Source organism: Cebus imitator, unplaced genomic scaffold (assembly GCF_001604975.1).
Source record: "Cebus imitator isolate Cc_AM_T3 unplaced genomic scaffold, Cebus_imitator-1.0 Scaffold143, whole genome shotgun sequence".
Lineage (NCBI taxonomy): Eukaryota > Metazoa > Chordata > Mammalia > Primates > Cebidae > Cebus > Cebus imitator.
In genome coordinates this window covers 3,954,927-3,981,850 of record NW_016107458.1, presented here as the reverse complement: position 1 = coordinate 3,981,850, position 26,924 = coordinate 3,954,927, and the positions used below count along the sequence as shown (strand labels likewise).

Genomic DNA, 26,924 nt, shown 5'->3' with positions numbered 1-26,924 from the left:
AACGATGGTCTCTCTTTTGCCCAGACTGGTCTCAAACTTGGAGCCTGAAGCGATTTTCCTGCCTGAGCCTCCCAAAGTGCTGGGATTACAGGCGTGAGCCACCATGCCTGGGAAGTGGTTTTTTTTTTTCCCCCCTTCTTTGAGACAGAGTCTTAATCTGTTGCCCAGGCTGGAGTGTACAGTGGCATGATTATGGCTCACTGTAGCCTTGACCTCCTTGGCTTAAGCAGTCCTCCCCCTTCAGCCCTCCAAGTAGCTGGGACTACAGGTGCATAATACCATGCTGGCTATTTTTTAAATTTTATTTAATTTTTGTATTTTTTGTGGAGACAGGGTTTTATTATGTTGCCCAGAATGGTCTCAAACTCCTGAGCTCAAGCAGGCCTCCCCCCTCAGCCTCCCAAAGTGCTGGGTTTACAGGCATGAGCCACCACGCCCAGCCTAAATTTATTTTTATTTTATTTTATTTTAGATGGAGCCTTGCTCTGTTGCCCAAGCTGGAGTGCAGTGGCATGATCTCAGCTCACTGCAACGCCTACTTCCCAGGTTCAAGCAATTCTCCTGTCTCAGGCCTCCCCAGTAGCTGGAACCACATGCGTGTGCCACTTCGCCCGGTCAATTGTTGTATTCTTAGTAGAGATGGGATTTCACCACGTTGGCCAGGCTGGTCTTGAACTCCTGACCTCAGGTGATCCACTTGCCTCGGCCCCCCAAAGTGCTGGGATTACCGGCATGGGCCACCACACCTAGTCTTTTATTTTTTTTTTAAATGGGATTTTATTATGTTGGCCTGGTTGATCTTGAACTCCTGGGCTCAAGCAGTTCTCCCTCCTTGGCCTCTGAAAGTGTTGAGATTACAGATGTGAGCCACTGTGCCCCACCAGTTATTTTCAAAATATACCTTAAAGCAACTTATTTGAGTAACTGCTGATTCAAAGCCTTAATTTAAATGGTTCCTTTTTAAGGCACTTTGCTAGCCCAGGATAAAACGATCAATTGAATGGCTATTTCTTGAAACCCCTAATTAAATAAAAGTAAATGTTGCAGATATACTAAAGGTACATTCTTTGAGTCTTTTTGTTCCTGTTTCTAAAGGGATCAGGTTCTTCTGAAGATCACAGCATTAGGGATGGGAACTGTGTTGGTAAAACTATAGTTCTCGTTAGTGTTTGAGTGAATGTGACCTTTGTGGATAGCTAGTGCAGGACTCAGGTATGCAAAGTGATGAGACCCAGCTTTACTGATGCTAAGGTTGTCTCAGACTAATGCCATCATCATCCTTTTTTAACTTCAAAGGAGGAGTTGATAATTTCATATTTAAGCTGCTGATTTTTATGTTTCTTGGAATGATGATTATTGATTTTTAAGTTGCTTTCATCATGTGTTCCCATAACATCCTGATAAGGTATGGTTACTCATTTCTGTCCTCCACCAGATGGTATACTTAATGAGGAAAGGTGCTCTTACCCTTTTCCTCGAGGAAAAGGACTGTATGCATTGTATCTGCATTGCAGTGCCTTAGATGTGATAGGCACTCAGTTGTTGAATGATTAAGTTGTCATAGACGAATGCTGATCTTCATATTCTGTATAATTCTAGAATTACTTTATTTTCTCTCAATAAAAATCCCAAATCTTATGAAAGCGTTTATTTATATATACAAGGTAAAAATTCCAAATAGTACTACAAGAATATACAGAAAAATAGCTCTTTCTACCTGTTACCCAGATTTTCGAGAATTGTTTTCTGTAGATTCACCCTCTGTTAGTAGTTTCTTGGGTATCTGTTTAGAGATAACCTATGGATAAATATTCATTTATACATGTATATCCTTTTCACTTTGTTTTCCACAAAAACAGCTGCAGAGGACTCTGGGGATATACCATATTTTATTTAATGAGTCCCTTGTTGATGGTTATTTAGGTTGATACTTAGTTTTTTCTCTTACAAATAATATTGCTGTGAACACTTATTTGGGAATACATGCCATTATACATGTTGTGGGATAAATCTGTGCAAGTAGAATTACTGTTTCAAAGGCTATTTGCATTTAAAATGTTGGTATCAAATGCCAAAGTGTTAATTGTTCCAACCTTTATTCCCACCAACCTGTTAAGGTGCCTTTCCCTTATATCTTTACTAACACAGTATAACTAATATGTGGTTTAGCAAATTGTTCTTTTAATTTACATTTGAGTCATTTTTCATAGGTAAGCCTATGAAAAATGTCTACTAAAAGAGTTCAGGTAAAGCTGTGGTTAAAATGGCTTCAGTACAGTAGAATTAGTATCAAGCATCCAGCTAATATTCTTATTTATTTATTTATAGGTGGAGTTTCGCTCTTGTTGCCCAGGCTGAGTGCAGTGGCACAATTTCAGCTCATTGCAACCTCTACCTCCTGGGTTCAAGCGATTCTCTTGCCTCAGCCTCTGAGTAGCTGGGATTACAGGCACCCACCACAATACCCGGTTAATTTTTGTATTTTTAGTAGAGATGGGATTTCATCATATTGGCCAGGCTGGTCTCAAACTCCTGACAGGCGATTCACCTGTCTCGGCCTTCCAAAGTGCTGGTGTGAGCCAGCATGCCCAGCCTCACATTTCCTATTATTTAGTGAATGTCATAAATGGTCGGTCTTTTTTTTTTTTTTTTTAACAGTTAGAATTCAAGTAAGGTTCACATATTACAATAGATCAATTTGATTTATTAGTCTTTTAATCTATTGATGGGTTCTCCCTTGCTTGTGATCTCTCTCTTTCTCTCTGCAGTTTATTTGTTGAAGAATGCCCATACACTTTTTTCATTTTAATGTTTTTATTAAGATATAATTTACATGCAGTAAAATGCATAGATTTTAACAGTTTTACATTTTGATAAAAGCATACATTTGTTTAATCCACACCCCTGACAAGATACAGAACATTTCTTTCATCCTAGAAAGATCTCTTGGGTCTTTAGCAGTCAGTCCTTCAATTCTTTGCCCTGGTTCCTACCCCCAACACCAATCCCAAACAACCATGTTTTGATTTCTTTCATCATAGATTAGTTTTATGTATTACAAAGCATCAATCACATGAGTGGGATCATACATTTTGTGCCTGGTTACTTGCATTCAACATGATGCTTTTAAGATTTATCAATCATGCTGCAAGTATCAATAATTTGTTCCTTTTTACTGCTGAGTGGTATTCCACTTAGGTATCAATAATTTGTTCCTTTTTACTGCTTATTATTAGTATGCTAAGAATATACCACAGTTTATTTATTCACTTGTTGGACATTTGGATTATAGTTTTTGGCAATTATGAACAAAAGAATGCTGTGAACATTCTTATATAGACATTTTTGTATACAGATATTTTCGTTTCTCTTAGGTAAATACCTGAGAGTAGAATTGCTGAGTCATGGGGTAACTATATATTTAACTTTATAAGAAGTTGCCAAACTGTTCCCCCACCACCTCCACCAGCAATGTATGAGAATTCTAGTGGCTCTACATTTTTACCAACATTTGATATTCTCAGTCTTTTAAATCCTAACCATTTTAGTGCTTATGTAGTAGTTTCTCATTGTGGTCTTAATTTAGATTTCCTTAGTGACTAATGAATTAGAGAATTTTTACATGTCCTTTATGTGTATATTTTCTTTTGTGAAGTGTCTGTTCAGGTAATTTGCCCATTCTTAAATTGGGTCATATGCCCTTTTATTCCTACGTGTTTGTAAGGGTTCTCTCTCTCTATATTATGGATACAAATCTTTGGTCTGATACATGTGTTGTGAATATATTCTCCTAGTCTATAGCTTGCCTAATAACTTTATGAATTGTTTCTTTTGGTGAGTATACATTTTTAATGTTGGAGAAGTCATAATTTTTCTTTCATGGATAGTGCTTTCTTTGTGATGTCTAACTTCCAGGATTGTGAAGACACTTTATTTTCTTCTAGAAGCTTGATAGTTTTAGTGTTTGTTTGTCTTGACTCATTTTGAGTTAGTTTTTGTCTATGGTATGAGTTTCCACAGATCCAGATTTATGTGTTTTTTCCATACATATAATATCCAGTTTTTCCAGCAGAGTTTTTTGAAAATATTTTTCTCTTTCTATTGAATTGCTTTGATGCCTTTGGAAAAAAAAAATTGACTATACGAAGTGTGTCTATTTACATCTGTTTCATTCTATTGATTTGTCTATCCTTCTACCAATACTTGATTATTGTAGCTTTATAGCAAGTCATAAAATTAAGTAGTCTGACTGAAAGTTTGATCTCCTTTTTCAAAATTGTTTTGGGTCTTCTAGGTCCCTAGCATTTCTACATACATTTCAGAATCAGCTTGTTCATTTCTACAAAAATGCCTGCTATGAATTTGATTGGGATTGCATTGAGTCTATAGATTAATAGGGGGATAAGTGACATCTTAGGGTTTGAGATTTTACCCTACTTCAAAGGTAACAAACAAGTTAGCCTGTCATAGTTTCATGGATGCTGGAAGAGGATACAGGATGCCTGGGTCAGAGGCAAAGGACTTTATTACTCACAGCAGTGACAGTAGCCAGAATATTAGCATTTTCTTGTGCCAGTTCCCTCAGCCCTATTTCATGTGGAGCAACACTGAAATGGCTGAGTGAGATCTGCACCTGTAGCAGGTTGTATTATAGGACAGAAATCTTAAGCTTAGGGAAATGAATCTTAAGTGTTACATAATAAGCATGGCTGTTCGTTGCTGAAGAAGAAACTGTTTTCCAAGACTGTTCACAATACAAACATTTTTAAAAGATAGGAACAAAGGCAAGATGTGTAAAAACACAAGATACTCAGAGAACTGTTTCCTGGCAGTCAACAATATTCTGTCTTTCAACCCATGAACATGTTATCTCTGTTGTTTAGATCATTTTTAATTTTTATCAGCAGTGTTTTTCAGTATAGCAATTTTGTGCATTTTGTTAAATTTATGCCTAGATATTTTATTTTTTTTGTTATAGTAAATGATATTTAGAATTTTTTCCATTTTCCATTTGTTGCTACTATATGAAAGGAAATACAGTTAAGTTTTGTGTATCCTGCATCCTTGCTAAATTCGCTACTAGCTTAGGTAGGGTTATTTTATTTTGAATGCTCAGGATTTTCCAACTACACAGCCCTGTTGTCTGTAAGTTAAGATAGTTTTACTTTTCTCTTCAGATCTTTATGAGAAGGCTGGTAGATTGCTTGTTTTACGCAGAATCTTGATTGAATGGATTAGTCTTTCACCTTTAATTGTGATGTTAGCTGCATATTTTCCCCAGATATCCTGACAGGTTGAGAAAGTTTTGTTCTGTTCCTAGTTTGGTGATAATTTTTAGGATAACAGGTTTTGAATTTTGTCAGATAAGTTTTTGGCATCTGTTGAGATGATTGTGTAGTTTTTCTTTGTCTGTTGTTACTACAGTGAATTTCATTATTTGATTTTTTTTTTTTTTTTAAACAGAGTCTTACTCTGTTACCAAGTAAGAGTAAGGCTAGAGTGCAGTCTCATGATCTTGGCTCACTGCAACCTCTGCCTCCTGGTTTTAAGGGTTTCTTGTGCCTCAGCCTCCCAAGTAGGTGTGACTACAGGTGCATGCCACCACACCTGGGTAATTTTTGTATTTTTAGTAGAGACAGAGTCTTACCATGTTAACCAGGCTGGCCTCAAACTCCTGTCCTCAAGTGATCTGCACACCTCAGCCTCCCAAAGTGCTGGAATTAAAGGCATGAGCCCTGCCTATTGTTTGATTTTGATTGTTGAACCAACTTCATCTTCCTGGAATTACACCCCATTTGGTTATGATGATACTTTTTATGAGTTACTGGATTCAATCAACTACCATTTTATTGAAGAATTTTTGCATGTGTGGTTATGAGGAATATTGTTACATAAATTAATTTTAATTTTCTTCTAATATCCTTTTCTGGTTTTGGTATTAATGCATGAATCTATAAAAATTTTTGGGAAGTGTTTGTTTTTCCTTTATGAGACGTTGATCACCACCTGCGAGAGTCTCTCCTGCAAGTGAGCCCTGATTCAGTGACTGATGTATAAAATACACTCACACACCAGAGTACAGTGATGGAGTGGGCTAGGAAGGTTGTCAGCTGCTGTCAGAGGGCGATTGCAGCTACCTAACCCCTTACTAGCTGTTATTGCTGGCATTTACATTTATTCAGTATAGCTGTAATGACAGAGGTTCTAAGTCAACATGCTTGTTGGATAATTAACATCGTAAAAGAGTGGTTTTACAAATGTTAAAAGGTTTTTGTTCTGGGGTCCAGAACAAACACGGATAATATCCCTCTTCAACTTCCCCCTGAGAGGACCATCCCTCACAAAGTTTATATGAATAAACAAGTAATTGGAGTAGAGACAAAGGAATGTGGGGTAAACAGACTTAACTGGGGAAGTTTCTGTTATCCCTCTTCCCCCTATGACCTAATGTTCTAAGGTAAAAACTGGCTGCCTTCAGCCTGACCCGTTCCAAAAGGTTTGGGACTGTAATCTTACAACTCTCCCTAATATTTCCCTGAACATTTTGCCCACCATCCTGAGTGAATCCTCAACACCTTAATATGCTGAAAGAGTGTGTGTAAGGTTAGTATTATTCATTAGATATTTTATAGAATTCGCTAATGATGTGCTCCATCTGTGCTTGAAGTTTTCTTCTTGGAGGTTTTAATTTACAAGTATAGTCACATAGAGCTATTCTGATTTTTGATTTCTGCTTGTGTCAGTTTTGGTAATTTGTGTCTTTTAAGGAATGCATCTGTTTCATCTCGATGACTGGGTATAAAGAAACTTGTCTATTTCATTTTGATAAGTAGACATCAAAGAATTTACTCAGTTGTCTAATTAATTTATTGCCATAAATTTGTGCATAATATTATGTTTTTAGGGTCTACAGTAATAGTCCCTCTTTTATTTTCAATACTTGCTTCCTCTCTGTCTCTCAGTCTCTTGTCTCTCTCTGTTTTTTTAGGCGATTATCAATTCTGTTGATCTTTTCAGGAAACAACTTTTTGTTTCATTGATATATATATATATTTTTTTTTGGTCTGTTTTTTATCATTAGTTTCTACTCTATACTACTTACTTTCTTTTACTTGTTTGGATTTAACTTGCTCTTTTAAAGCCGAAGCTTTACACTTGGATTTTAAGCCTTTTTTCTAAAAGGATTTAGAAACTGTATGTTTCTCTCTAAGCATTACCTTAGCTGCATCCCACACATTTTCATTATCATTTGATTGAGAATATTCTTTAATTTTCCTCAGGGTATTTTCTTTGATTCATGGATTGTTTAGAATTCTGTAGTTTAAATTTTAAACATTTGAGGATATTTTAGATGATTTAATTGAATTCACGGTAGAACATAGACTGCATGATTTCAATTGTTTTAGATTTATTGAGATTGTTTTGTAGTCCAGGAAATGTTTTATCTTGGTGAATATTTCACGTGTACTTGAGAAGAATGTGTATTATATTGTTGGTTATAGTGTTCTATAAAAGTCAGTTTAGTTTATTGGTAGCATGACCTAAATCACCTGTATTGCGCGTGTGTGTGTGTCTGTGTGTGTGTGTGTGTGTGTGTGTGTGTGTGTGTGTCTGTCTGTCTGTCTCTTTGTTTTTCCTTTGTCCCATCTGCTTTCTGGATTCTTTTATTTTCTTCTTTTGGATTAATCAAGGATTTTATAATATTCAGATTTATCTCCTCTGTTGGGATTTTAGCTGTACATCTTTATTTTTTAAGAGGCTATTCTAGGGATTACAGAATGCATTCTCAGTTTATAAAATAGCAAGAATCTTATACCACCTTACATGTTTCACATGTAATAAAACATACTTTCATATACTCTTTTCATCCCTTGTACTTTCATTGTCATAAGTTTTGCTTCTGCATGTATTAATTGTTATAGTATTTTGTGATTATTTGTGCTTCAGAAAGTTAATTATTCTTTGAAGAAAGAAATGAGAAAAAAAGTTCTTTAAAAAACATCTACCTATATATTTACCATTTTTGCCATTCTTTATTCCTGTATAAAGATGCAAATTACATCTGGTATCATTTTCTCTCATTCTGAAGAACTTGATTTAACATTTCTTGTATTGTAGGTGTCTTGGTGACAAATTCTTTCAGCTTTTGTTTATCTGAAAATACCTTTATTAATTTTTAATTTTTCCACATATTTTGTTTGTTTGTTTAGAGATAGGGTCTTACTTTTGCCCAGGCTGGAGTGCGGTGGCACGATCGTAGCTCACTGCAGTCTTGAACTACTGGGCTCAAGTGATCCTCCCACCTCAGCCTCCCAAGTATATGGGACTACAGGCACACACTACTGTACCTGGCTAATTTTTAGATTTGTTTTTGGGGAGATGGGGTCTCAAACCCCAGGGCTCAAGCTATCCTCCTGCCTCAGTCTCTGACAGTCTTGGGATTACAAATGTGAGCCACCATGCCTGGCCATTGAAAAAATATATATGTTTTGAATAATACAGTCAGTTCTTGTTTTTTAGGTATCGTTATGTTCTGTATAGCCACCAAAAACAGGGAATTAGCACATACTGAATCATTGTTCTTAGGGAGAATACTGCGTAGGTTCCTGTAAGCCTCTTGTCATAATATTTTTGTTAACCAATCAGTACATTACCTTGTTTTATGTGTTTTTCTGTCTAAAGCCACCTGGGGTACAACAATACAGTTAGATAGAAGGTATAAATTCTAGTATTTGATAGTACAATAGGGGAATTATAGTTAACAATTTATTCTTTATTTCAAAATAGCTAGCAGAATTGTAATGTTTCTAACACAAAGAAAAGAAAAATGTAAGGTGATGTATAACCCTGACTTGATCATTACACATTGTTTATAGGTATCAAAATATATGTACCCTCAAAAAATATTATATATAAATTAAAAAATAAAGACATTTTATTTAACATGTATTACTGATTCATTAACATTGTGCTCATGGCCAAGAACACTATAATTCATGCCTGAAGGAAGATTATCTAATGTATATTTTCTCTGTAAGGCACATCATAGCCTTCTTGTGGTTAAAAACACTAGATAGCATGTCAGCGCTATGCATAAGGGCCATATTAAACAGGGAAATCAACGAGAAAAACACAAGAATGAGAAAAATGTGGCACTAAATAGACTGAGAGGAGGACACTTGTTTACAGTGGCAGAGCTGAAACAATAAGGCGGGCGGGTTGCCTTGTTCCATCTCAGCTGGGAACTTGTACTTTGGATGACCCGAAGTTTGCCTGCTCTGCTCACGTGCATGTCCTGGAAAATGCTGCTAGTATGGATTTTGGGGTTACAAATTTAGTGAGTAGGTAAATGAGCAAATAAGGAATCCATGAATAATGAGGATCCTCTGTATATAATTCTAGATTGTCAGTTTTTTTCATAACTTTAAAGGTGTTCAATTACCTTTTGGATGAAATCATTGAGAGGTGAGATCATTCTTATTATTGTTTACCTGATCTTTTCCTCTGACTGTTGTTAGGGTTGTCTCTGTCTTTGATTTTCAGTTTGACCCTTAGGATGTGCCCCTTTGTGGTGTTGTGTTTATTCTGCTTGGAGTTCATTGAGCTTTGTGGGTCTGTGGGTTGGTATTTTCAAAATGCCAACTTTTGTCCAATTTTAGGCCATTTTATCTTTTTTTGGGGGGGAGGTTAGGCAAGAGAATCTTGGGAGGTGGAGGTTGCAGTGAGTCAAGATAGTGCCACTGCACTCCAGCCTGGGTGACAGAGCGGGACTCTGCCTTAAGAAAAAAGTGCTAATTCAACACCTACGTTATTTGTTTGTTTATATTTGTTATTCTTATTTATGGTCATATTTCCTTGCCACTTTACATGTCCAGCGATTTTTAATTTTATACTGTATGTCATGGATTTGGTGGTTTTAACTTTGTTCTGGCAGGCATTTAATTAGCTGGAAAATAATTTTGATCCTTTCAAGTTTTGATTTTAAAGTTAGGGTGGGTCTAGAGGCAGGGGATCTGCAGACTTACAGGGCTGAATGGAGTAAATATTTTAGGCTTGTGGGCCATACAACCTTTGTCTAAACTGCTCATCTCTGTTTTTATTGTGCAAAAGTAGCTATAGACAGTACAGAAATGAATGGACATGGCTGTATTCCAATACAGTGTGAGCCCATGAGCCATAGTTTGCTGACTCTTGGTCTAGAGTATCCTTTATTTTAGGGTTAGAGTAGTCCTGCTTGAGTTGTTTAGTGAGATCTTTCCTGTCTGACTGGTCAGAATTTTTAGGTCAGGTCTTCCAGCACTATCTGACCTTCGGAATAATCCTTTTAGCTTGCAGATCTACCGTAGGTTTCTTGGCGAGGCCTGGATGAGTCTTGTGCTGTGCGTGTGCAGCGTAGTATTCACCCAAAAGTTTCAGACCCCTGTCCACATTTTTAGAGCTCCTTTTCGGTAAAGTTTTCTTTGTTTGTTACCCTGCTCCACAAATTCCAGACAACTCCTCAGGCTCTTCAGCTTAGCGAAAGTGCGGTATTCTTAGACATCTGTCTGTACCGTAGACCAGAATGTGCCTTTAGACAGAAAGCAGGGTAGTCATCTCGTAGGTTTCCCTTTTCTCAGGATTCACACTACTGTACTGCCTCTTGTCCAGTGTCTCAAGATAGTTGCTGCTAGTATTTTGCTCATATTTTTAGTTGCTTATATTGGAAGAGTTAGTCTGATGTAATTACTCTCATAGCCAGAAGCAGAAGTTCTATGGTTTTAAAATGCCGTTTTTTTCTAGTTTTGCAATTAGATACGATTTAAATGCCTCTGTTTTCTCATGTAAAATGAGGGTAACGGAAGTACCTCCCTTACAGGGTAGGTTTGAGAACTGAACGAACATCTGAAACAAATGTGCTGGGTCAGCAGGGTACCTGTCCCACATTAATGTTTCTATAAATGTTATATTGTAAAATAAAAGCAGTTGATCAATGTAATATTTCTGCTAATTACAAGATATTTACTGGGTAACAATTTACCTTGTTTTAGGAGAACAAACTTGAGGGGCTGATATAGTAAGAAGGATTTACACCAGTTACACTTGTACATAAACACATCCTTCAGAAAATGAAGCACATCTCATGCTTTGAGGAAGTCTAGCAGAAAAAAAAATGTTAAAGCATAAAGACTTGGGAATTAGACTGTTTTGAATTCTGGCCCTCTGGTCTCCTAGCTCTGTGTGATTTAGGGCAAGTAGTTACTTCTTTTTTCTTTCCCTCTCCCTCCTTCTCAACATTTTGAGGTAGGTACTATTATTAATCCTTATTTTACAAATCTTATGAGGCACAGAAAGGCTAAGAGTTACACAGTTGTAAGTGATGGGTTTGTGATTTGAACTTAGCCAATTCAGTTTCATGATCCATGACTGCTTTATTAGGAGTCTGAGCTGTATTCTTGAAGGCCCAGAAGATAGTTAACTATTCTGGAATTTTTTTTTTTTTTTTTTTTTAGAGCTTTTAGAAATGTAGTGCTTGTTTTATGGTTAACTGTGGATTGAATCCCATTTTACAAAATGAAGATGTTTTTCCTTTTTTTTTTGCTTCTTAAACTTATTGAATCTTTGAAATACCAATTTGAAAACTTTTTTACTTAGAAAAATTCCAGGAATATAATTTTTATTGCAAGAGATCCTTACTGTACTAGGTAGGAATAAGGTTACAGTACATTAAAAAAAATTAAATTTTGGCACAAATTTAGATGTTGTTTGTTTTCCCACTAATTTTAACAATAATATATGTTTCTAGTTCACTTTCCAGGTGGACTAGCCTCTGAATTAGTGGCTTTTAACTATATTGTCTGGATTGAAAAAGGCAACCATTTTGTTAAGAATTGGCTCTTATTTAGATGGAGCAGGTATGTAATTATTTGGTTCTGCTCTTTGACTCTTAAATTTCAGTTTTCTACAAGCTCATAATTCATTGTTTTAGCCAAAGGGAACTTTCCTTCATTTTACAAATGAGAAACTGTAATTTAAGATCACATAGCAGGTAATTTTTTAAAAGTGTGTACACATATGTGCACTTTATTTAAAAAATCTTACAAGCCATTATTATGTCACTCCTTTGACTTGATAGCCCATTCTACCTATTGCTTTAGATTGTAGGAAACCCTTTAACCACACATCATAAATTTCCTGTCATCATCCTCATCTAGGAATCCTTTATGACATCATGCCCAGTATATATTTATCTAAAATATATATGACCTTGTGAAGTTAGCTCTCCTAATTTATTAAGGGTAATACGCTTGGAAGATAAGTCCATATTTATGTTAGCTACATCTCTTTGATTTTTATCTGTTTTGATGAGCCTTGTTTAGTTTGTCCTTTTGGATGAAATTGTCTAAATTTATTAGGTTCTCTCTGTTAAAGGAATACCACCTTCCAGCCATCTTTCGCTATTTCAGATTGTCTGATGGTAGAGACCTTTCTGTAGTGTAAGCTGTGGAAGATCTTTAGCTTAGAATCTCCCAACTGCGAGTACAAGATGATATTGTACAAAGTTAATATTACCAATATAGAGTATATTAGTTAGCTTGGGCTGCCATGACAAAATATCATAGACTGAGTGGTTGAACAGAAATTTACTTCTCAGAATTCTGGAGGCTGGTAAGTCTAAGATCAAGGTGCTGGTGAGGTAGATTTGTTTCTGAGGCTTCTTCTGGCATATAGGTGACCACCATCTCACTGTGTGCTCACATGACCTCTTATGTGTGCTTGGGGAGAGAGGGAGCATGACTGAAAGCCTCTCTCTGTATCTCTTCCTGTAAGGGCACTAATCCCCTTGGCCCAGGGCCCTACCCTGACTGCATTTAACCCGAATCACCTTTCAAAGTCCCCATCTTTAGCTGCTATCACATTGGTGGTTGGGGCTTTAACATGAGTTTTGGAGGGGATATAAACATTCAGTTCTGTAACATACGGTGATTAAGGAAATGGGCTGTGGAGTTGAATTGCCTTAGTCTCTCACTAGTTGTGTATACAAATAACAAGTAGCCCTTACTTAAGTTAATTTTAAACAAAACTAGTAGTAGTGTCATCCTAAAGCTATTATTATTGTTATTTGTATTTTGGACTCTGGCATTTGGACACTGGCACAGGACTAATGTCTTCAAAGAACAGTGTACAGTGACTCTTAGAGTCTTTTTCTTTCAATGCAGACAACTTAGAATATAAGAAAATACGCATAATTCTTTAAAAGTGTTTTTCTAAATTGAACATATGCCAGTAACAAAAGAGTAAGCATTTATAATTGTTAATTTTATACAAATTCAGCTTTTTATTTTTGCTTGAATAGGACAAGACAATTTACCTGTATGAAAATGAGTGAAAACTTTGGATAAGATATGTTAAGTAGAACAGTATTTTAAAACCACTTTGATTCATAAGTTTCTTTAACATAAACAGGTTGTATTGCTTCTTGAAAAATGATAGGTTCTATGGATAGCATTTAATCAACTTTATAATATATATGATGATTTAACTTGAATTAATGGTACTACTTTTTTTTTGACTTCCTTTTGATCTTTGGCCCTTTCTCTGTATATAAAGTTTTTTGTTAACTTACTATAAACTGAACCCTGGCTTGCTCCTCTTATCTTTAGTCTCCTTTCAATCTGTCTTTATTTCTGCTGAGGTTATATTCTATTTGTTTTTCAGATGAGACCCTTTTTGCTCTTCCTGCTGCATCTGAGCCTGTGATACGCTCCTCTGCAGGCAAGTTCTTTCTGCCAGCCTTTTATCCTCTCTGTGTTCTAACTTTAATTCTTTAGTGTGTTAACTCTATGCAGAGTAATTTGAATTTACTAAAAATTAGCATGGTTCCAAGAATGTTTGCCTACTGGAAAAGTTGAAATTTGCATTTTATATGGTATGCCCAAGGGAAAATGAGCAAAATCCAATGAATAGTTGGAAGTACATGAGGAATTCTTGGACCCTTGAATTACATTTACATATTTACCACTCCCTTTCTCCAAATATAGTTTGAGTATAGCCAGAAAGGCTTTCATGTAAATAAATAACCAGTCTGGCATTTAATTACCCAGTGCCCCTTCTTTCCTATACTGTCATTCAAACTCTTCACAATTAAGCTTTTCTTCTCTAAAACTAGCTAATAGTATCTTAGCTGATAACATCTGAGGTTTTCTCAGACTTGATTTGTCTTTGCATGGCATGTATTGCCTCCATAGCCATGCATATGTTACATTTACAGTAGCTTAATATTTTCAGTAATGATTCAAGTCTATTTTTTGTGTCTGTTACTTATTGCTATTAACATTTCATTTTAATAAACAGTAAGTCTTTACTAACGCTATTTTGAATCTGTCATAAAACTTGCATTAACTCTGAGAACACTGGCATTGTCTAATTTTCCTTTCTGTCCATGGTCACAGAAAAAATTATGGACTTGAAGGAGCAGCCAGGTAACAATATTTCGGCTGGTCAAGAGGATTTCCCATCTGTCCTGCTTGAAACTGCTGCTTCTCTTCCTTCTCTGTCTCCTCTGTCAGCCGCTTCTTTTAAAGAACATGAATACCTTGGTCATTTGTCAGCAGTATTACCCACCAAAGGAACACTTCAAGAAACTGTCAATGAAGCTTCTAAAGAGTTCTCAGAGAAGGCAAAAACTCTGCTTATAGATAGAGATTTAACAGAGTTTTCAGAATTAGAATACTCAGAAATGGGATCATCTTTCAGTGGCTCTCCAAAAGCAGAATCTGCTGTAATAGTAGCAAAGCCTAGGGAAGAAATAATTGTGAAAAATAAAGACGAAGAAGAGAATTTAGTTAGTAATAACATCCTTCATAATCAACAAGAGTTACCTGTAGCCCATACTAAATTGGTTAAAGAAGAGGACAAAGTTTTGTCTTCAGAAAAAGTAAAAGACCATTTTAATGAAAAGAGAGTTGCAGTGGAAGCTCCTATGAGTGAGGAGTATGCAGACTTCAAACCATTTGAGCAAGTATGGGAAGTGAAAGATGGTAAAGGAGATAGTGACATGTTGGCTGCTGGAGGTAAAATAGACAGCAAGTTGGAAAGTAAAGTGGATAAAAAAGGTTTTGCAGATAGCCTTGAGCAAACTAATCATGAAAAAGATAGCGAGAGTAGTAATGACGATACTTCTTTCCCCAGTACACCAGAAGCTATAAAGGATCGTTCAGGAGCATATATCACTTGTGCTCCCTTTAACCCAGTAGCAACTGAGAACATTGCAGCAAACATTTTTCCTTTGTTAGGAGATCATACTTCAGAAAATAAAACTGATGAAAAAAAAATAGAAGAAAAGAAGGCCCAAATTGTAACAGAGAAGACTACTAGCACCAAAACATCAAATCCTTTTCTTGTAGCAGCACAGGATTCTGAGACAGATTATGTCACAACAGACAATTTAGCAAAGGTGACTGAGGAAGTAGTGGCAAACATGCCTGAAGGTCTGACTCCAGATTTAGTACAGGAAGCATATGAAAGTGAATTGAATGAAGTTACTGGTACAAAGATTGCTTATGAAACAAAAATGGACTTGGTCCAAACATCAGAAGCTATGCAGGAATCACTCTATCCTGTGGCACAGCTTTGCCCATCATTTGAAGAATCTGAAGCTACTCCTTCACCAGTTTTGCCTGACATTGTTATGGAAGCACCATTGAATTCTGCAGTTCCTAGTGCTGGTGCTTCCGCAGTACAGCCTAGCACATCACCATTAGAAGCTTCTTCAGTTAATTATGAAAGCGTAAAACATGAGCCTGAAAATCCCCCACCATATGAAGAGGCCATGAATGTGTCACTAAAAAAAATATCAGGAATAAAGGAAGAAATTAAAGAGCCTGAAAGTATTAAGGCAGCTGTTCAAGAAACAGAAGCTCCTTATATATCTATTGCATGTGATTTAATTAAAGAAACAAAGCTTTCTGCTGAACCAACTCCAGATTTCTCTAGTTATTCAGAAATGGCAAAAGTTGAACAGCCACTGCCTGATCATTCTGAGCTAGTTGAAGATTCCTCACCTGATTCTGAACCAGTTGATTTATTTAGTGATGATTCAATACCTGACGTTCCACAAAAACAAGATGAAGCTGTGATTCTTGTGAAAGAAAATCTCACTGAAACTTCATTTGAGTCAATGATAGAACATGAAAATAAGGAAAAACTCAGTGCTTTATCACCTGAGGGAGGAAAGCCATATTTGGAATCTTTTAAGCTCAATTTAGATACCACAAAAGATATGCTATTACCTGATGAAGTTTCAACATTGAACAAAAAGGAGAAAATTCCTTTGCAGATGGAGGAGCTCAGTACTGCAGTTTCTTCAAATGATGACTTATTTATTTCTAAGGAAGCACAAATGAGAGAAACTGAAACATTTTCAGATTCATCTCCAATTGAAATTATAGATGAGTTCCCTACATTGATCAGTTCTAAAACTGATTCATTATCTAAATTAGCCAGGGAATATACTGACCTAGAAGTATCCCACAAAAGTGAAATTGCTAATGCCCAGGATGAAGCTGGGTCATTGCCTTGCACAGAATTGCCCCATGACCTTTCTTTCAAGAATGTACAACCCAAAGTTGAAGAGAAAATCAGTTTCTCAGATGACTTTTCCAAAAATGGGTCTGCTATGTCAAAGGTGCTTTTATTGCCTCCAGATGTTTCTGCTTTAGCCACTCAAGCAGAGATAGGCAGCATAGCTAAACCGAAAGTTCTTGTGAAAGAAGCTGAGAAAAAACTTCCTTCTGATACAGAAAAAGAGGACAGATCACCATCTGCTATATTTTCAGCAGAGCTGAGTAAAACTTCAGGTAATCCAATCTATACACAGTTTTGTGCTTTCATGCCACCTTTTGATTTACGGAACATTCCACTATATTTTGTGTTTTAGATTATGTTCATTAGTCACATTGATAAGAAGTCTTCTCCACTATCTCATTTAAAGGTGTTAGTGCTTTTTCTAACTCACTTGCACTCAGCATTCAACCTTAACTTTTCACACAGTTAAATTCGTTGGTCACTTTTATTTTGTACTATGGAATTATTAATAGAAACTATTTTTGTTTATTAGACTTGACTTTAGTACCTATTTCTTTCTTTTATTCCTTGTGTTTCTTGGTAACATGAAGAGCAAGAGATATTAAAATATTTTCAGATGTGTTTTTGTTACCCCAGAAATTATTTCATATTTAATTTTTAAAGAACATTTTTATAGCATGTTTTAAGTATTTCAATATTGTGTAATTTTCCAGTGGTAGGCGTAAAGTTAGGCATAGTGAGTGTAGACATTTTGTTGAAGAGTAGAAACTGAGTTATGCTATTATCAATTATTTTGAAATGTATTCTTTTTTCTTTTGAGTATCCATTTTCCATGTAACTGATTTGCATAAAGTGATTTGTGCGTGTGCTTTTTATTAGCATTCTGATTTAGCTGTGATTTATAAAATGATGATTATGGTGAATTTGCTGAATATACTATGTATTTGAGTTGGGTAGCACAGTGGTAAACCAGTTGCTGTAATCTAAGAAAGAGGAGATTATGAACATTGAGGCAGTGGATGAGCACAGATACATAGAACTTGGTGTTTGATAGATAGGGACATAAAGGATGAGGGGAAGAGGTAAAGATGACCCCAGGAACGCTGGTTTCCTGGCATGTGCGCATGTATGGATGGCAGTATGAGAAACTGAGATAGGAACATGAGAGATTAAAGTAGGTTTAAGAGGGGAAGATATCAGAGCCAAGTAAGAACTTCTTTAAAAAAAAAGATCAAAAAAGAGGGGAAGAAACAAATTCAGTTTTGAATATGTTGGTATTGATGTACATCCTCTAAGATAGCCAGTAAGTTATGGACATTATACATAGGAAGCTCTTGAGAGAGATCTTGGCTGTATGTTTCTGTCATGGGCTCAGAGATAGAAATTAAAGCCCCAGATACCAACTAGGGAGAACCAAGAGAAGAGGACTACTTAAAGGTGGAAGAAATGGTCAAAATTATCAAATACTAGAGAGGACAGTTAAAGATTGCAAGTTGGTCAAAAAGGAGGGAAGGTGTTGGCAGGACAGCAGCAAATGGTGTGGTGTGAGTAGGCATGGCTAGGATTGAGGAGTGAGTGAGACTTGAGCAAATGGATATTAAATGTTGACTACTCTTAAGAAGTTTGAGTTTTTTTGTGGGAGGAAAATTAAAATGTTAGCAAGCAGGAGGAAGAATATGCAATGGAGGAAGGGCTTCTTTTTTTTTAAAGATAGGAAGGGGAAAATCTGATCACAGGCGCTGGCAGAAAGTCAGAAGGGAGCCGGGCGCGGTGGCTCATGCCTGTAATCCCAGCACTTTGGGAGGCCGAGGCGGGTGGATCATGAGGTCAAGGGTCAAGAGATCGAGACCATCCTGGTCAACACGGTGAAACCCCGTCTCTACTAAAAATACAAAAAATTAGCTGGCCATGGTGGCGCGTGCCTGTAATCCCAGCTACTCAGGAGGCTGAGGCAGGAGAATTGCCTGAACCCAGGAGGCGGAGGTTGCGGTGAGCCGAGATTGCGCCATTGCACTCCAGCCTGGGTAACAAGAGCGAAACTCCGTCTCAAAAAAAAAAAAAAAGAAAGTCAGAAGGGGATAGGGATGAGCTCCCTAGTTCAGGTGGAAGAGAAGTGTTAGAGGGAAGGACACAACTTTGATTTTAGGGAATGGAAAGTAAAGTATGGGCATTGATACTATTAGAGTTTTGTGACTGAAAGTTGAGGGAATTCTTTGATGGTTTATGTTTATTCTTTAAAGCAGTATGTTTGCTAGGAATGAACTGGATCATGCTTGGCTAGAAGATGTCTGCAATACCTCTTACTAGGGAAACCAAAGGCATTGTATTAGGAGTCTGATCAAGGTTGAAAGGTGGTCTAAATGTTAGGGTGACTTTTCTTTGACCGTGCCTAGCAGCCTAGGTATGGGTTCAGAGAAAACAAATGATTGTATTGATTCAAGGATGTGTTTTGGTATGTGGGCCCTGTGGTAGGACAGTAAGTCAAGAAAGCTGAGGCTGATAGCAAGAGAGTAATTTGAAGTGATGGACTGTGGCATCTGAGTTGAAGGATGTGAATAGAAAAAGGCAGGACAGGTAGGAGGAGAGTAGATGGTCAGTGAATTCAAGACCCAAATTAGGTTTAAGAACCAAGAGTAGTAAGAATAAATAAATGCCAGAATGATAGGAGATTGTGGTCAAAGTAAGGGGGAGAGAGAGAAAGAATGCACGTGTTGGAGAGCAGAGGAGTGTGTGTGTGTGTGTGTGTGTTTTCGATGTTTGATGTTCGATGTTGAATTCAGAATTTCAGAGGAATAGCAGTTCAGGTTGATTTTAATGGCCAGTGTTAGACCATGAGGCAAAGGCCTACTGTGTAGTCAGCTTAGGATTGCTAGAGGTGACGTCAAGTAAACTATGAGGCTGTGATACGGGATTGCACTTCTGCCTAACATTGAAGTCACCCAGTATGATGGCAGGACTAGGGGTGGAGAGGAAGAATAGGGCAAGAGTCTTCGGTAAAGAGCAGTGAGGTGACTGGCAGGATGGTAGATAGAAGCAATGAGGAAGGATAGAGAATGATATAGCAGAATAACCAAGACTTTTGCCCAAGGCCTCTGAAATAGAAGTCTGGAAGCAGCATTGGTGAGCAGAGGGTACTGACCTTCCTCCTATCTTAGGTGTGTAGAGTATGAGACAACGATTTAGCCTCCATGTAGCAAGTTCCACAGGGAAAGCAGTATCCTCAAGAAAGAGCCCGGTTTTTATGCAGGTGAGGTAAAGACAAGAATGTTCAGTAAAGAAGTTGAGGGTTAGAAGAGCTGGTTCACAGTGGAGTGGCGGTATCAAACAGCATAGTAAAATGGTTTAGGAGGGAACAGTAGAAAGAAGGGTCTCAGAAGCGCAGAGCAGCATGGTGATGTCTATGGGTGAAGGGCAAGGAGTGAGCAGTGTAGCAATGCCTTTGAAGTCTCCATCAGCCCCAGTGCTCCCTCCGAAAACTTAGCTAGCAGGCCTCTAGCAGATGGTGGCTCTCAGAAATTTCAGTATTTCAGGAGTCACCTGTTTCTTGGATTGTTTTTGTTAAACCTGGGGAATCTATAGCCTAATAGTTTAGAAGTAAGGGAAGAAAAGGGGGCATTACACCTGAAAGCTTAATGGGGATGGTGGAAGAAAGTATAAGCAATGCATGGTCATTCTCTTTTAGAATATGTTTGTTTATCTCCTTTCTCTGAGAAAACTGTTATTTCCTGCCTTTTTGACTTAACCTTTTTGATATTAACTATCATAGCAACTCACTAAGGAATAGAGAATTATTTAGATACACTCAATATATGTATTCTACAAAAGTTGTGGGAAAGAAACCCAGTGTTGCGATAATAAAAACAATATAGGTGACCTGAGTGTTTAGTCTTCACTATACCACTGGCAATCACTTTGTTTCTCTAGATGTCAGTTTCCTTTTCTTTAAAAGGAAGGGTGAATTAGCTCAAGTCCTTGCAACTTAATAATTTTCTTGACTTAATTATATAACAGGCATCTGTTAAAAGCAGGTGAGTAGTTGCTTTAACATGCTTATATCAAGGACTATACAAGATTTTTTTGGGGGGAGCAGGGAAAAAGATGAGACTAAGAGTTTTGCCTTTATGCTACTTACAGCCAGCTGATAATAGACACACTCTTAAGGACATATGTAAACATTGTGATCTATGTTATAGTAAGGTTAGGCACTTACCTATCTATCTTCCTGAAAGCGAGGTTTAAGTGTACTGAAGTCAAATGTGCCAAAATGCAGCAGTGGTCTGATAAAACATAAGAGAACCTCTATTATTGGATGACTTGAAAGTTTTATGCCATCTCTAATTATGAAATACTTAAGTGTGTTTTTAAAAAAAATTCTGACTCTTGTTTATTAATGTATATGCATTTAAACATTAAAGGTATTATAAATATTAATTTCCTCAGGACATTTATTATCTCATTCGTTCTTCTTTTCCTTTCTTGAGATAGGTTCTTGCTGTGTCACCCAGGCTGAAGTGCAGTGGTGCAGTTATGGCTCACTGCAGCCTTGACCTCCCAGGCTCAGGTGGTCTCCAGCTTCCCAAGTAGCTGGGACCATGGGCTTTTGCCACCATACCTGGCTAATTATTTTTATAGAGTGGAGATCTTGCCTTGTTGCCCAGGCTGGTCTCAGATTCCTCCCACCGAAGTGCTAGGATTCGGGTGTGAACCTCCAGGCCTTTCCTGTTCTTGTTTTCTTAAAATGGCATTTTGTAGGCAGAAATCAGTGTTAGTTTTGGGAAGAAAGATTGATTTTGTAAGAGAGATGAATAAGGTGTTATGATGCAGATGTTAGTGCTTTATTAATTTGGGGGAGTAAAGTTTGTCAAGAAACTAATGAATTCTGGTCTTCTCCCCCTCTCCGTTTATAGAGAAATTTGTGACAAACTGTATTTTTACTATTGGAATATAAATGCTGATTTTTTTTTCAGTCTATCAACATGTACTGTTTTCTCTTTTAGTACCTCATAATTGAGAGGGAGTTTTTAATGATCTAGGTCCAGTATTTCATGCACGTTCTTTAAAGAAATCTGTAGCTACATTACGCTTTCAGTACCCAATATATTATGATTATTATTGGCACTTTAGTTTTTTGGTTTTCCACTTACAAGGCTGTAAGATAAAATATTCCAAATTTATTCTGTATATAGGCCAAGATGGCAAAACTTCTGAAAAGAAGAGTTAACTGACAGGCAGCACTACCACCATGTGACAGTTGAAATATTTTTTCAGATGATGCATGAAAGTCTCAGTTTGGCATAGGAATGACAGTTTAAGGATATGGGTGTGTAATGATTGCTAGTGGGAGACTACCACCACATACTAAGGGAGGAGAGAGGCTGACTCTCCCTAGGGATGTTTTTCATGGAATAAATGATTGTGTGAAAGTTTTAGATAGCAGATGTGAGTAAACAGAATGAATAGACCTGTTAGTTTATATAAATATGATTTTAAAAGTCTTCCAGATCTTGTTTTGTTGGATATGATATTATGGTTAGTAGGTAGATCGATTCACTTGCAGCTAGATGCTTAGATGGATTTGCAGATTGGCCATATGTGACTAAGTGCAAAGAAACATTTAGGTGTATTCAGAGCTAAACTTAAAAATCATTCTGTGCTAGAGAAGGTTTTATCATATATTAGTTGCTAAATTTTCTATGACTAGAATTAAGCGGATTTAAAAAAAAAAAAAACACCATGGTATCATTTGGATGTCTTTTGTGTTAAAACCAACTGATTTTTTTTTTTTGTATGTTTTTTGTTTGTGACAGCGTCTCATTCTGTAGTGCAGTGGTGTGATCTCACTGCAGCCTCCACCTCCCAGGCTCAAGCCGTCCTCCCAGGGTCAAGGGATCCTCCAACCTCAGCTTCTGAGTAGCTGGGAATACAGGCATGTGCCATCATGCCCAGCTGATTTTTGTATTTTTAGTAGAGGGTTTCACCATGTTGGCCAGACTGGGCTTGAATTCCTGGCCTGAAGTGATTCGCCCGCCTTGGCCTCCCAGAGTTCTGGGGTTACAGGTGGAAGCCACCATACCTGGCCAAAGCCAATGGCATTTTAAGTTAACGTTTTATTCAGAAATGACTTCAAACATTTAAAAAAGTTGAAAATCTAAAAATGATACGTGTTATACCCTCTGTTTAAATTTACTGATTAATTTTTTTTCCCATTTGCTTTATCATTTGCAATTCCCATTTGCTTTATTATTTGTGATTCCTCTTTGTATAGATAACTGTATATAGACACATAAGTACATCTTTGTTTTCCTTGAACCATTCGAGCATAAGTTAGATACATTCTGGCCTTTTACCCTGAATACTTCAAATAAGGATATTTTCTTTTTCTTTCTTTTTTTTTTTTTTTTTTTTTTTTTTTTTTTTTTTTTTTTTTTTTTTTTTTTTTTTTGAGACAGAGTCTTGCCCTGTTGCCAGGTGCCAGGCTGGAGTGCAATGGCGCGAGCTTGCCTCACTGCAACCTCCGCCTCCCGGGTTCAAGCAGTGCTCCTGCCTCAGCCTCCCAAGTAGCTGGGACTACAGGCGCGGGCCACCATGTCCAACTAATTTTTGTATTTTTTAGTAGAGATGGGGTTTCACCATGTTGGCCAGGATGGTCTCAATCTCTTGACCTCGTGATCTGCCTGCCTTGGCCTCCCAAAGTGCTGGGATTACAGGTGTGAGCCACCATGCCCGGCAGATATTTTCTTTCATAATCTCAGGATAGCTATTAACTTCATAAATTTACATCGATACAATACTTAAAAAAAATCTACCAACCGTATTCCAGTTTTGTTAGTTGACATAAAAATGTGCTTTATAACATATTTTCCCCCTCCAGTACAAGATCCAACTACTGCATTTAATCATCATGTTTGTTTTGGCTCTTTAATTGGAAACATTTCCAGTCTTAAAAAAATTTTTTTTAATTGGTGCATAATAATTGTACATATTTATAAGGTACATAGTGATTTGATACATATAACATGGTGCTCAGATCAGGGTAAGTAATTAGCATGCTCATCTCAAACACGATTTCTTTGTGTTGGGAACTTTGACTATCTTCCTCCTATTTGAAACTATATTTTATTGTTATCTGTAGTCATCCTAATAATAGAACTTACTCCTCCAACCAAGCAGAAATTTTGTATCCTTTAATAAATCTCTTCCTGTCCTTCCCTTACCTTTACCAGCTACTAGAATCCTCTGTTTTGCTTTTTACTTCCGTGAGATCAACTTTTTTATTTTTGTTTATTTGTGATTTTTTTGAGACAGTCTCACTCTGTTACACAGGCTGGAGTGCAGTGGCATGATCTTAGGTCGCTGTAGCCTCCGACTCCTAGAGGTTCAAGCGATTCTCCTGCCTTAGCCTCCTCAGTAGTGAGTAGCTGGGACTACAGGTGTCTGCCACCACGCCGGGCTAATTTTTGTATTTTTTGTACAGATGAGGTTTCACCATGTTGGCCAGGTTGGTCTCAAACCGCTGAACTCAAGTGATCTACCCACAGTGCCTCAAAAGTGTTGGGATTACAGGCGTGAGCCACCATGCCCAGCCTTGGAATCGACTTTTTTAGCTTCTGCATATGAGTGAGAGCCTGCAGTGTTTAACTTTCTCTTGCTGGCTTATTCCACTTAACATAAAATGTCTTCCATTTCCATTCATGTTGCTACATGTTGACAGGATTACGTTTTTTAATGGCTGAATATCATTCCATTTTGTATATATACCACATTTTCTTTAACTATTATCTGTTGTTGGACACCTAGGTTGAACTTGACATTAAGATTGTCTTTTGTGAATAGCACTGAAATAAACATGGGGGTACAGATGTCACTTCAATATTCAGATTCCCTTTTCTTTGGATAAATGCCCATTAGTGGGATTGCTGGATCATATGGTAGATGTATTTGTATTAATAGTATTTTGAGGAACTACCATACTGTTCCCCATAGTGGCTGTACTAGTTTACATACCCAACCACAGTGTGTGAGTTCTCTTTTCTCAACATCTTCACCAGCATTTGTTATTTTTTGTCTTTGTGGTAATAGCTGTCCTGAAGTGAGATAATAACTCATTGTGGTTTTGATTTGCATTTCTCTGATGATTAATGATGTGTCCCACATTTTAAAAATTTGTATGTTGGCCATATGTGTATCTTATTTTGAGAAATGTCTGTTCAGATGATTTGTCTATTTTTAAATCAGATTTTTTTTTTTTTTTTTTTCTTTTTTTTGGCTTTTGAGATGTTTGAGTTCCTTTGTGTATTCTAGATGTTAGTCCCCTGTCTGATGAATAGTTTGCAAATATTTTCTCCCATTTTGCAGGTTGTCTTTTCACTATGTTGATTATTTCCTTTGCTGTGCAGAAACTTTTGTTTGATAGGATTCCATTTGGTTATTGTGCTTTTGAGGTCTTCATAAAATCTTTTCCCAGACCAATGTCCTGAAGCATTTGTCGTATGTTTTTTCCTAGTAGTTTTATGGTTTGGGGTCTTACATTTAGGTCTTTGACCCATTTTGAGATTATTTTTGTATGGATCAAAGACCATTTTGAGTTGGGAGTTTTTGTTTTGTTTTTCTCCATATGAACATCCAGTTTTCTCAGCACCATTTATTGAAGAGGGTGTCCTTTCCCCAGTGAATGTTCTTGGCATTTTGTTCAAAAATTGGTTAGCTATAGATACATGGATTAATTTCTAGGTTATCTATTCTATTCCATTTCTCTGTGTTTCTGTTTTTATGCCAGGTACCATGCAGTCTTGGATATTACAGCTGTGTAGTATATTTTGAAATTTAGTAGTGTGCTTCTGCCAGCTTTATTTTTGTTCAGGATTGCTTTTGCTTTTTGGAGTATTTTATGGTTCTATACAGATTGCAGGATTTTTTTTTTCCTGTTCCTGTGAAGAAGGTCATTGGTATTTTATTAGGGATTGCATTGAGTCTGTAGATTGCTTTGGATAGTATGGCCATTTTTAAAAAATGATTAATTCTTCTAATCGATGAACATGGAATATCTTTGCATTGTTTGTATCTTCTTCAATTTCTTTCATCACTGTTCTGTAGATTTCCTTGTAGAAGTCTTTCACTTCCTTGGTTAAATTTATTCCTAGGTATTTTTTTTTAAGGTATAGCGAATGGGGTTTCCTTCTTGATTTCTTTTTCAGCTAGTTTGTTGTTTGTGTATAGACATGCAATATTTTTGTATATTGGTTTTATATCTTGCAACTTTGCTGAATTTTGCCAGTGTTTAGTTTTTTCTCTATACAAGATCATATCATCTGTAAACAGGGACAGTTTGACTTCCTCCTTTCTAATTTGGATATCCTTTATTTCTCTCTTGCCCAGTTGCTCTGGGTAGGACTTCCCATTTCCAGTCTTTACTTTTTTATGACAGTAGCAGTTTTAACACAGGGCCTCTCTTTCCCTGCCTTTATAATAGAACATTCCTTATAGTGGATTTGTCTGATGTTTCCTAGTGATTAATTTGAGGGTATGGGTTCATGTTATCATACTGTGCAGATGATGATGTGTCCCTTTCATAGCACCACTTCTAGAGTTACCAACTATTCATCAGTCCCTCACTGGTGATGTTAATTTTGACCATCTGGGCTAGTTGGATTCTGATTTCCTTACTGTTTAATTACTGTCTTTTTTTCTCCCTTACAGATAATAAGCAGTCTGAGGAGTGACACTTGAACACCATGCAAATATCCCACTCCTATCAAAATTTACCTCTCGATTTAGTAATCCACTGATGATTTTTGCTTGATGCAGTCTTTATCATAAGAGTTGAAAAATGATTTTTTTCTAACTCCAGTCCCGCACACATTTTTCAGTTGACCCTCAACATTCCTCTGTTTCCATTAATCAATCAGTTAATTATCAGTATGGATCCATGAATTTCCATTTTTTTCTTCTATTGGTTTATGATTCATTACTGAACTTTATTATTTTGGTGGTAAATTTTTCCATATTTTGAGGAGACCTTCAGGTAGGCTCAGGGACATGCAGCTTTCTTTCTTTGGGGTTGGGACAGGAACATTTCTTACTTTCTAGCTTAACAAAATATTGTAGGCTTATTTTATGCTTATTGTGTCCCAGCCTTGGGATCAGCCATTTCTCCAAGGATTCCTGATTCCTTTTTTTTTTTTTTTTTTTTTTTTTTTTTTTTTTTTTTTTTTTTTTTTTTTTTTTTTTTTTTTTTTTGTTTTTATTAATGATGTTTCTGTGTGGTTTTTTTTTTTTTTGTATGTTTTTTGTTTGTGACAGCGTCTCATTCTGTAGTGCAGTGGTGTGATCTCACTGCAGCCTCCACCTCCCAGGCTCAAGCC

The 26,924-nt window shown here is 36.8% G+C and overlaps 1 protein-coding gene and 2 long non-coding RNA genes across 6 annotated transcripts in view; 1 reads left to right on the top strand and 2 right to left on the bottom strand.

Annotated features, from left to right (window-relative positions):
- The window catches only part of LOC108313821, a 188,167-nt gene extending 167,142 nt beyond the window's left edge, over positions 1–21,025 (bottom strand). The window contains exon 1 of the long non-coding RNA XR_001829241.2: positions 20,774–21,025. This is a non-coding gene — a long non-coding RNA (uncharacterized LOC108313821). The remainder of the gene's footprint in view (positions 1–20,773) is intronic.
- RTN4 (reticulon 4) overlaps positions 1–26,924 on the top strand; it is an 81,018-nt gene that overhangs the window by 6,752 nt on the left and 47,342 nt on the right. For 3 of the 4 annotated variants that reach the window (XM_017542370.2, XM_017542369.2, XM_037743400.1), the window contains exons 2-3: positions 13,696–13,752; positions 14,430–16,835. The exons of the other annotated variant lie outside the window; for it this stretch is intronic. In XM_017542370.2, the coding sequence (XP_017397859.1) occupies positions 13,696–13,752; positions 14,430–16,835 (2,463 nt within the window). The remainder of the gene's footprint in view (positions 1–13,695; positions 13,753–14,429; positions 16,836–26,924) is intronic. 4 annotated transcript variants of the gene reach the window in all.
- The window catches only part of LOC108313823, a 29,396-nt gene continuing 25,260 nt past the window's right edge, over positions 22,789–26,924 (bottom strand). Inside the window, exon 2 of the long non-coding RNA XR_001829243.1 lies at positions 22,789–22,947. This is a non-coding gene — a long non-coding RNA (uncharacterized LOC108313823). The remainder of the gene's footprint in view (positions 22,948–26,924) is intronic.